Below are 11,199 nucleotides of genomic sequence, written 5' to 3'. Positions count from 1 at the left end.
GCCCCTGGCAACGTCCTAGACTTGAGGGTCTTAACGAGCGTCTCTTGTTTCCACGCACGCCCCTCAGTTGCCAAGGCAGCTTCGGGGTTAAGCGACCCCAGAACCTGCTATCGCGCCTCCCCCACCCCACCCCGAGCCCACTGGGCCTAGCGCCCCAAAACTCAGGGTGGTTGACAGGCCATTCGGCCTCAAAGCTTTACATGAACCATTTACGCCCATGCCTAGATACGGGCCCGGAGCCTACAATGCCACCGCTATGGGCAAGAGGTCTAGTGGCTAGAGCGGGGGGGCTGGGAACCAGGACTCCTGGGTTCTCTCCTTGATGCTTTCCCCTCACTGTGGAGGACACAGCTGTCAGGGGAGGAGAGGCCAGGAAGGGGTTAACACTAGCCAGACAGGGCTGTTTGTAGGAATCGCCTAATTCCAGGCCCTGCCTTGCCTGGCCCCTTCTGGCACCAGCCCCGGGAGCGCACCCTGGCCAGCTCCTCCCAGCGCTGGAAAACAGAGCCCCCCACCTATACATAGCAATGACCTCATCCGGCGCTGGGACCGCGGCCAGCTCTGGGGTGGGGCGCAGGGGCTGGGTGTACAGGGACCCCTCGCCCGGTGCTGGGACGCGGCCACCTCTGGGGTGCGGTGGGGGCTGGGTATATGTGGACCCCTTGTCCAGGGCTGAGAAGCGGCCGCCTCTGGGGCGGGGCGTGGGCCTCTGCGCGTCCCAGTGTGGTGACTGGAGTTGCCACAGCGGGAGATGGTGACATATCCTCTCTCTGGGTCTTCCCCCGGCCCATCCCTACGCAACAACAGCTGCGTTCAGAGAGCTCCCCACAGCGGAAACGGAGCTCTGAGCTGGAATTTCCACTGGGCCGGATGCCCGTCCGTCCCCACGCCCAGCCTCAGCCTCTGCAGAGAAACAAGCCTTTCACTGACGGGGGGCTGCCCCACATGCCCCCTCTTCTGTGTTCACCCCACCAGCCAGCCTGCCCCCCCAATTCTTGGGCAGGATCAAAGCCAGCGCCCCCTAGAGGGAAAAGGCCCCATTGCCCACCCCCTGAGCCAGCAAGTCCCTGCCATGGGGCCAGATGGGAGCTTGGGCCCCCTACAGGGGAAAGGCCCTGCACCCCATTCCCTGCCCCCCTAAGCCAGCCAGTCCCTGCCCTGGGGCTGGATGGAATCCAGCTCCCCCTAGAGGGGAAAGGCCCCGGGCCCCATTCCCCGCCCCCCTGAGCCAGCCAGTCCCTGCCCTGGGGCTGGATGGGATCCAGCGCCCACTAGAGGGGAAAGGCCCTATGCCCCATTCCCCGCCCCCCTGAGCCATTTTGTCAGGATAACCCCAGCTTATCCTTATCAGCAAAGCTCTAAACAGGAGAGACGACAGACAAACACAAAGTACCTTTCAGTCATTTATTGTTACCTCCCGTTTTCTCTCTATATATTTATACGTATATAAACTCCCCCCGCCCCATAATTTGCTAGGTCAATTGTGACACAAACACTTGCAACAAAGACCATAATACTTTTTGTCTGCGTTTATACCAGTGTAAAAAATAGATGTATAAAAAAACCCAGATGAACGATACAAAGAGAGAGACTGGACCGATGTAAGCAGCTAACTACATTCTAGCACTGTGAGGCACAGATCCGGCAACATCACCTTTAAGATAATGGCCGGCAGGACTATTTAAAACCCCTGGATAAATATTCAAGAACCAAGCAAATGGGGGGGGTTTTTTGTGTTTGTTTTTTTTTAATTTCCAGCTAGAGGGCTGATTCGGTGATTTACCTTTAAGACTCCAGCAGGCAAGAATTTCTGACCTCCAGACAAATATTTTCATTAAAGGCTGTGTGCTGTTTAACCACTGGTGGCTTTTTCTTAGGAAGGTGCCAGAGTGCACCCATTACCTTTAAGACTCTGGCAGGCAAGCATTTTTAACCTCCAGACAAATATTTCCATTAAAGGGGAGTCGTCACCTCTTTCCCACCCTCCCCACTGTTTCTCCCCCTACTTCTGCTGGGATTGGAGGTGCTGGGTTTAAAGGCTCCGGCACCCACTGGGCCCTGCTGGTCAGGCCACCGATCTTTCATCTGCTGCAGCTCCCGCTGGATAAAAGGCATAGAATGGCCGGTGATTACCCATGATTCCTCCCCCACTCCCGCCCCCCAGCCACTGTGGAGGGGAGCCAACGGGCTTCTCAGAGGGCCAGGCTAAGGCAAAAAGGATAACACTTATTACAAGGGAGTGGGTATGCCAGGACGGGCAATGCTGGAGAGGAGGAGAGGGGGGAGAAAAGAAGAAGGAAAAAGAATGAAAGTGAGAAAATGAATGAGAGAAAAAGAACAAAAGACCAAGAGAAAGAAAAGAAAGTGAGAGAGAGAGCTCCAAGAAAAGAAGGAATAAATGAGAACGATCGAAAGAGAGAGAAAGAAAATAAACAAATAAATACATGACAGGAAAGAATAAATGAATTAATGAGAGGAAATGAAAGAAAAGAGAGCAAAGAAATAAGAAAGAATAAGAGGGATAAAGGAAAAGAATCAAGGAAATATAAAGACAGTAAATGAAATAGACAAAAAATGAATAATTATGAGAAAGGAAAAGTACAAAAGAAAGAAAAAGAAAGAAAGCATCAAAGAGAGAAGGATAAAGAAAAAAGAAAGAAAGATAAAGACAATAAATGAAAGAAAAAGGATAAAGAAAAAGAAAAGAAAAGAATAAATAAATGAATGAGGGGCAAAACAGACGGATGAAATCCAGAGAACCCGCTGGGAGACCAGCCCTTGTCCCCAGCACTCAGCCGGTCCAGCAGCCCCCGGCAACTAGGCCTGGATGAAGATGAGCCGGGCAGAGTACACCAGGTCAGCCAGGTAAACCAGCAGGTTGATGGCCGTCAGCACAGCAATGGCCACCCACTTATCCCAGTAGCAGAAGTTGTGGCTCTGGCAAAAGGAGGGCCGGCGCGGCTCACCGCCCTGCTTGCGGTCGAAGCTGTAGATGGGCCAGATGACGGTGGCCGTGGCGTACATGAGCACGGCCAGCAGCGTGTAGCCACTTAGGAACTTGTTGAAGGCACAGGGCAGCCAGCCGGTGCACTCCCCGATGCATAGCACAATGACCACCAGCGAGAGGATGAAGCAGATGCAGTAGACGGCCAGGCACCACTTCAGCGCCTCATGGCGGTCGTAGGAGACCGGCTCGCTGATGAAGACAAAGATGATGCAGGCCACGAAGGTCTCCACCACCTTCAGCAGCCCGGGCACGGTGGCCATGTAGCCCGTCACCTCACCCGGCTTGGCCCGGGTCATGGTCACCTCCACCGAGTAGGCCAGGCAGGTGAGGCAGGAGAAGACGGTGGCTGCGATGCGGTAGTCCTTGGTTTTGCCAGTGGTGCGGCCGTTCTGGATGTGGGTGACCGGGTAGATGACGGAGGCTGAAAGGCACATGAGGGTGGCGTACATGGCGAAGGTGATGGGGAAGTTCTTCCAGGAGACGGGCATGCGGTGCTGGAGCCCCACGAACTCCACCACCAGAACCAGCAGCGTCACGGCGAAGCAGAAGCACCAGCAAAACATGCACCAGTCTCCATTACGGTTGTGCCAGCCCCCCTCGTGCACCACCAGGCTGAAGGTGACGCAGGCGAAGAGCACCTCCAGCAGGCGGACAATGCCCACCTGTGAGGTCAGGGCCTGCGTGTTGCCCACGGACTTGGTGCGCTGGATCGGCATGGCGGGGTCACCTGGGGAGGAGGAGATGGGGGGAGAGAGTCAGGGCGTGTTACGGGAATCCGGCATATGAACAGAGCTGGGCAATCTCCATCCAGGGGGCAGCAGGGACACACACACTCCCACCCCCCAGGGCCTGTCTCCGCAGCAGGGGGCGTCAGACACACGCAGAGCCCAGCTGCTCCAGCAGGGGGCAGCAGGAACAGACACACACACGAAATGGGGGGCCGTTTCTGTGCCTCTGGTCCGAGGCGGACGCCCCATCCCCAGTTGCCGGCAGGGCCCGGCTGAGCTGACCCTGGGGTTCGTGACCCAAGTGCCCTGTGGGGAGTGCCAGGCTGAAAAACTTGGGGAGAGGGGGCTGGGGGCCAGGACTCCTGGGCTCTCTCCCCCGCTCTGAGCGGGGGCTAGTGGTGAGAGCACGGGGAGGCAGGAGTGTGCATCTCTGTACCATGAATGGGGTGGGGAGGAGAAAGGGAGATGGAGGAAGAGAGCGGCCGAACGAAGAAGTGACGGAGGGCTCTGGGCTGGTACAGAAAGATGGGTTCGTGATGGGGGCCCCCTGAGGCTGCGTGGCAGAGAGGGGGATGGGTCCAAGCCATTCCAGGGGCACTGCCAGGCATAGGGCAAATTCACAGAGGGAAAGATCTCCCGCCACCAGTCCTGGGAGCCGACGCCGCCCCCCTCCGGCCCCGTCCAGGTCCTGGGAGCCGACGCCCCCCCCTCCAGCCCCGCCTGGGTCCTGGGAGCCGATGCCCCCAGCCCCCAACTCCAACAGCTGGAATTGCTCAGCCAGGCCTAGAAATATTCTGGCAGGGAGCAGGGGAGCGGGGGAATACACTTAGGTCCCCTCCCCCAAAACCAAGCGGTCAGACGGCTGCTCCCCAATATGCCCCGCTGCCACCCAGTGCTGCCCCCACTTCCTCCCCCGCAGCTTCCACCCACTGCCCTCCCCGCTTGCTTGGATGCGGGGTGAAAGGGTTACAGCCCCTCCCACCTCTCAGTCCCTGGGGCAGGCCAGGAACCTTCAGATTGAACTGGGGGGGGGGCGTTAACGGGCCCCACATGGTTTATGACGGGGGGGGGAGGGAGGAACTGAGAGCCGGACGCTGGGAGGGAGACCTGTTCCCATACCCCAGTCCTGGGGTCCCTCCACAGTTGAGCAGTGGGCCCAGCCGATGGTAGGGGAGGAGGGTCTAGTGGTTAGAGTGGGGCAGGGGGGAGCGCTGGGAGCCAGGACTCCCGGGTTCTACCCCTGGCACACTGTGCACCCTCTGCACCACTCCGTCCCCTCTGTCTGCCTCAGTTTCCCCACCTCCGAGGAGAGAAGGGGCTGGGAGAACCAGTCAGTCAGTCAAGTTAATTAGACACTGACAGCCGGGGTGATGGTGAAGGCGGTTAACGGTGCCAGTAGGAGCCCTGTCATTTCCTCTCGGTCCCTCCCTAGCACAGATCTGCTGTGTGGGTGCCTGGCAGGCGGGAGACTCACCCCGCCCCGGCCCTGCCCACGACGCTGGGGGCCAGACACTAGATCCTGCTCTGCCTGGGAAGAAACTAGGCAACTGGGCTGGGAGCCCTACTCCTCCCTGACCATAGAACCCAGGAGTCCTGGCTCCCAGCCCCGCCTCCCGCCCCCGCAACCAACCCACCAACTAGACCAGTGCTTGTCTGTCTCAGAGCCACTCCCTTGGTCTCTCGGGTAGTGCTGGGCTGGGGGCCAGAGAGGAGGGGCAAAGGGAGGGGGGGAAGGGCAGTGGGGGGGTGACTGAGGGGGCGGGGGGCAGCCTGCAGCCGCTGCCCTTATAAGGCCTAGAGAAAACCCAACCCCGGCATGTTATTTTCCACCTCACGTCGGCATTTCAGGGCCTTGGGCGCAGGCCTGGAAAGGCGAGAGCTCCAGGATGCCAGGATTCTGTCCTGCCCCTGTGCAGGCAGTGGGGTCTAGGGGTTAGAGCAGGGGCTGGGTGCCAGGACTCCTGGGTCCGTTCCCTGGCTCTGTTACTGCTTTGCTGGACTACCTGGGGCGAGCTACTACCCCGCTCTGTGTGTCTGTTTCCCCAGCTGGGAAGCGGGGCTCACGACCCCACACCTTCCTGCACCGAGTGCCCTACGGGCACCCGGCGCTGGCCCAGGGCAGCGGGTCCCCAGAGTGCCACTAGCCCGGACGAAAGCCCCCCCCCCCTTCGCCAACATTTCAATTTACACCTCCCTGGGCACTGGCCCTGCTCAGCCGCGGGAAATCCAGGTCTCGGTTTTCTATACAACACTGCTGATGCCAGGGCCCCACCCACTCTAACCACTAGCCCACACTTCTCTCACCCTAGCCCGCAGAACCCGCCTGGAGGGGTCCTGCATTGCCATGTTGTGCTACCTCCACCCCACCCGAGCAGGGGCAGCTCTGAGCCCTCCCTGTAGGGGGCAGCGGGACAGACGGACACGCCCCACCAGCCCCTGCAGGGCCCACCTGCCAGTGCGACAGACAGACACTGCCTGGTAAACTCCTTCCCCCAGCCGTGACCCCCCCACCCCGCCCATGTCACTCAAGGGGCCGGGAGATCAGGGGATGAAATATATGGGGTCACAGTCATTCCCCCCACAATTCCCTCTTCCAGGGGGCTGAGATTCTACAGCTCCCTCCTTTTAATGGGGTAACCCCCCCGGCAAAATATTTACCCCAGTGATGGGCCAAAATCGCTGTGGGGGGATATGTTAAGAGGCATGGGGGCAGTGTCCTGTGGTGGGGCTTTTTGGGGGGGACAGAGGGGTAGCCCCACAAATCCTGCACCCCAGGTTTGACAGTCCCCGCCCCCAAATTTCAGTGCAGACAGGGTGTGGCTGGACCCTGAGCTGCCTGGAATAAACTGCCATTGACAGGGTGTGGCAACCCCCCACGGAGGGACCAAATCCCCCCACCCCCAAATCACATCCGGCCCCTTCAATCCACCAGAGAGCAGGGTCATCCCACCCACTGCAGCCCCCCCCCGGTACTCCACTCACCCCCCACTAAACCCCTCACTTTCAGACCCAGCCCCAGCCCCCAGAAATCCTCCCAAGCCACACACCCCTCATCCTCCCCACAGCCTCCCCAAAACGGTGATACCCCCCAAAAGTTCCGCTCACCCCCCCCCCAGAATAACCCCTCGGTTCCGATCCAAGCCCCACACCGAGTATGACCCCCCCACACACACCCCGCTCCCAGAGCTGGGGAGTCCCCCAGACATGTTTCCATTACGCTCTAGGCGCGATGTGTAGGAAGCTGGCGGCGGGGGGACGCATGGATCAGGGTATTTACCTCGCTGGGGGGCCCGGAGAGGCGGCTGGGGGGCTGGAGCGGATCTGGGGCGCTGGTTCCTCCGCTGCGCGCTAGCTGCGGAAATTTTGAAGCGTGGGGCTGGGCGGGGAAGGGGGGGGGTCTCTCCGCTCCGGGCGGGGGCAGACACCCCGCCCAGCCCAGCCGGGACAGCGGCGTCCACGTGCCACCCCGGGGAGGGTGGGGCAGCGTGTGTGTCCCCGCCCCACCCCACCCCACCCCACAGGCAGAGACGGGATCCCCGGGCATGGACTGCCTGGACTAGGGACATAACCCCCTGCCCGTGTCCCCCCGTCTCCCCTCGCCCCGGCAGACACACCCCAGAGCTCCCCACCATACACACAGCCCCCCGTGCCCCAGAGCTCCCACAGCCCCCCATCACACTCCAGAGCTCCCACCCCCCATGCCCCAGAGCTCCCCACCCCACCATACACACAGCCCCCCGTGCCCCAGAGCTCCCACAGCCCCCCATCACACTCCAGAGATCCCACCCCCCCATGTACACCCCCCATACCCCAGAGCTCCCCACCCCACCATACACACAGCCCCCCGTGCCCCAGAGCTCCCACAGCCCCCCATCACACTCCAGAGCTCCCACCCCCCATGCCCCAGAGCTCCCCACCCCACCATACACACAGCCCCCCGTGCCCCAGAGCTCCCACAGCCCCCCATCACACTCCAGAGCTCCCACCCCCCATGTACACCCCCCATACCCCAGAGCTCCCCACCCCACCATACACACAGCCCCCCGTGCCCCAGAGCGCCCCACCCCCATGCACACAGTCCCCCGTGACCCAGAGCTCCCAGCCCCCCCTGCACACAGCCCCCCGTGCCCCAGAGCTCCCAGCCCCCCCTGCACACAGTCCCCCATCCCCCAGGGCTCCCACAGCCCCCCGTCACACTCCAGAGCTCCCACTTCCCCATGTACACCCCCCCATACCCCAGAGCTACCCACCCCACCATACACACAGCACCCGTGCCCCAGAGCTCCCACAGCCCCCCATCACACTCCAGAGCTCCCACCCCCCATGTACACCCCCCATACCCCAGAGCTCCCCACCCCACCATACACACAGCCCCCCGTGCCCCAGAGCGCCCCACCCCCATGCACACAGTCCCCCGTGACCCAGAGCTCCCAGCCCCCCCTGCACACAGCCCCCCATGCCCCAGAGCTCCCCACCCCACCATACACACAGCCCCCCGTGACCCAGAGCTCCCACAGCCCCCCATCACACTCCAGAGCTCCCACCCCCCCATGTACACCCCCCATACCCCAGAGCTCCCCACCCCACCATACACACAGCCCCCCGTGCCCCAGAGCTCCCACAGCCCCCCCATCACACTCCAGAGCTCCCACCCCCCATACCCCAGAGCTCCCCACCCCACCATACACACAGCCCCCCGTGCCCCAGAGCTCCCACAGCCCCCCATCACACTCCAGAGCTCCCACCCCCCCATGTACACCCCCCATACCCCAGAGCTCCCCACCCCACCATACACACAGCCCCCCGTGCCCCAGAGCTCCCACAGCCCCCCATCACACTCCAGAGCTCCCACCCCCCATGTACACCCCCCATACCCCAGAGCTCCCCACCCCACCATACACACAGCCCCCCGTGCCCCAGAGCTCCCACAGCCCCCCATCACACTCCAGAGCTCCCACCCCCCATACCCCAGAGCTCCCCACCCCACCATACACACAGCCCCCCGTGCCCCAGAGCTCCCACAGCCCCCCATCACACTCCAGAGATCCCACCCCCCCATGTACACCCCCCATACCCCAGAGCTCCCCACCCCACCATACACACAGCCCCCCGTGCCCCAGAGCGCCCCACCCCCATGCACACAGTCCCCCGTGACCCAGAGCTCCCAGCCCCCCCTGCACACAGCCCCCCATCCCCCAGGGCTCCCACAGCCCCCCGTCACACTCCAGAGCTCCCACTTCCCCATGTACACCCCCCATACCCCAGAGCTCCCCACCCCACCATATACACAGCCCTCCGTGCCCCAGAGCGCCCCACCCCCATGCACACAGTCCCCCCTGCCCCAGAGCTCCCAGCCCCCCCTGCACACAGCCCCCCGTGACCCAGAGCTCCCAGCCCCCCCTGCACACAGCCCCCCATTCCCCAGAGCTCCCACAGCCCCCCATCATACTCCAGAGCTCCCACCCCCCCATGTACACCACCCCCCCACCCCAGAGCTCCCACCCCCCCATGCACACAGAGCCCCATAGCCCAGAGCTCCCAACCCTCAGCGCCCCCACATGCACCCCGGTCCCCATGCACCCCAGAGCTCCCCACCCCCAATGCACACAGCCCCCCCATCCCCCAGAGCTCCCACAGCCCCCCATCATACTCCAGAGCTCCCACCCCCCCATGTACACCACCCCCCATAGCCCAGAGCTCACAACCCCTAGCGCCCCCACATGCACCCCGGTCCCCATGCACCCCAGAGCTCCCCACACCCCATACACAGACCCCCCCATACCTGAGAGCTCCCCACCCCCAGCGCCCCCCACATGCACCCCCTCCCCATGCACCCCAGAGCTCTGCACCAACCCCTCTCCCGCACACACCCTACCCCACCCAGAAACATCAACCATTTCAGAAGGGTCTGAGAGGGATGGGGGAGATTCACCCTAAGGGGATGTGTGTGGCGGGTGCTCTGGGAGGGGGCAGGATACAGGGGCAGATCCGAGGGGAAGGGCAAGGTACAGGGGTGGATGGGCCCCGGGGCAGATCCGAGGGGCAGGACAGCGGGGTGGATGGGCCCCGGGGCGGATCCGAGGGGCAGGACAGCGGGGTGGATGGGCCCCGGGGCGGATCCGAGGGGCAGGATACCCATACCAGGGTGGATGGGCCCCGGGGGCAGATCTGGGGCAGAGAGGGGGAAAGGGAGCGAGCCAGGGAGGGTGCGGTGCAGGGCCGGGGCCTGCGGGAAGGTTGCTGTGGCGTTGCTCAGAGAACAAAGGTGTTTCCTGTCTTTGCGGTAAGTGTCACATCACTTCTGCATCAGTCCCCCCGGCAGTGCCCAAGCCGGGACTCCGGCGCTGCGAGCTTCCCCGCAGCAGTGCCCCACGGGCTGTAGCTGTGTTTGGGGGGACTGTTTTTCGTTCCCATGGTGACGGGAGGGGGAGGGGCTCCCCGCTGCGCACAGCTGCACTCCTCATCTGGCTCAGCTTCTGCCACCAGCGGGCGGGGCTGGGGGGACAGCAGCGCCCCTCCCCCAATGCAGGGATGTCCCACAGGAGGCCCCGCCCCTCCCGGATCTCAATATTTGGTTGCCCGGACAACCCTAGCGCCGCCCCCAACTTCCATCACCTGACACAGAGGTTCTCACAGGTCCTCGCACCCCGACCCGCTTCTGACAACGACAATTAGGGCACCTAACGCCAGCCCTGGCGACCCCATGACAACGGGGTCGAGACCCACAGTTTGATAACACCCGTCCTGACCCCTAGAGGGCCCCTCCCCCTGCCAGCGCGGCAGAGGGGGGCAGGGTCTAGTGGTTAGAGCGGGGGGGGCTAGGAGCTGGGACTCCTGGGTTCCCTCCCTGGCTCTGGGAGGGGAGTGGGGCCTAGTGGTTAGAGCGGGGGGGGGCTGGGAGCCAGGACTCCTGGGTTCCCTCCCTGGCTCTGGGAGGGGAGTGGGGCCTAGTGGTTAGAGCGGGGGAGCTAGGAGCTGGGACTCCTGGGTTCTCTCCCCGGCTCTGGGAGGGGAGTGGGTTAGAGCAGGAAGAGCCTGGGAACCAACAGAGCACTCTGAGCTGCCTTTTAGCGCTGCAAGCCAGGAGGAGCCCCCTGAAAAGAAAATTCCCAGCTCCTCCGCCCCCCCACTCGCCAATCCCCCCACCCCCCATGCTCCCTCCACAAGGCAGCCGCTGGTTCCACTTCCCCTTTCCTTGGTGGCAGCAGGAACAGAAGGTTCATTCACCCCCCAGCCCGGGCCCAAAGCTCCCTGGAAGTGGCGGGGCAGGGAATGGGGCTGAGGGCCTCTCCCCTGTGGGGGCTGGCAGAAAACGAGACATGGGGCCTTTCCCCTCTTGCAGGACCTGCCCCATTACTGGGGCAGAGCTGCCTCCTGTGGCCAGAGCCGGCATTGCAAGAAGCAGCCAACACCTTTCAGCAGCTCTCCTGGGGCCCCCTCCCCTCAGCCCCTTGGTTACAGCAG

General features: G+C 62.6%; 1 protein-coding gene across 2 annotated transcripts in view; it reads right to left on the bottom strand.

Moving 5' to 3' along the window:
* Window positions 1-1,390: 1,390 nt before the first annotated feature.
* MYADM (myeloid associated differentiation marker) overlaps window positions 1,391-11,199 on the bottom strand; it is an 11,039-nt gene continuing 1,230 nt past the window's right edge. Inside the window, exons 1-2 of one of the 2 annotated variants that reach the window (XM_048832629.2) lie at window positions 7,013-7,197; window positions 1,391-3,734 (exon numbers count right to left, since the gene is read on the bottom strand). In XM_048832629.2, coding sequence (XP_048688586.1) covers window positions 2,818-3,723 — 906 coding nt within the window. In that variant the 5' untranslated portion in view covers window positions 3,724-3,734; window positions 7,013-7,197 and the 3' untranslated portion in view covers window positions 1,391-2,817. Of the gene's footprint in view, window positions 3,735-7,012; window positions 7,198-11,199 lie in introns of those variants that run through there. The other variant, XM_048832630.2, reaches the window with a different exon arrangement.

This window comes from Caretta caretta, chromosome 23 (genome assembly GCF_965140235.1).
Source record: "Caretta caretta isolate rCarCar2 chromosome 23, rCarCar1.hap1, whole genome shotgun sequence".
NCBI classification, from domain to species: Eukaryota; Metazoa; Chordata; order Testudines; family Cheloniidae; genus Caretta; species Caretta caretta.
Note: the sequence above shows the minus strand (reverse complement) of the source record. Positions and strands in the feature narration are given on the sequence as shown.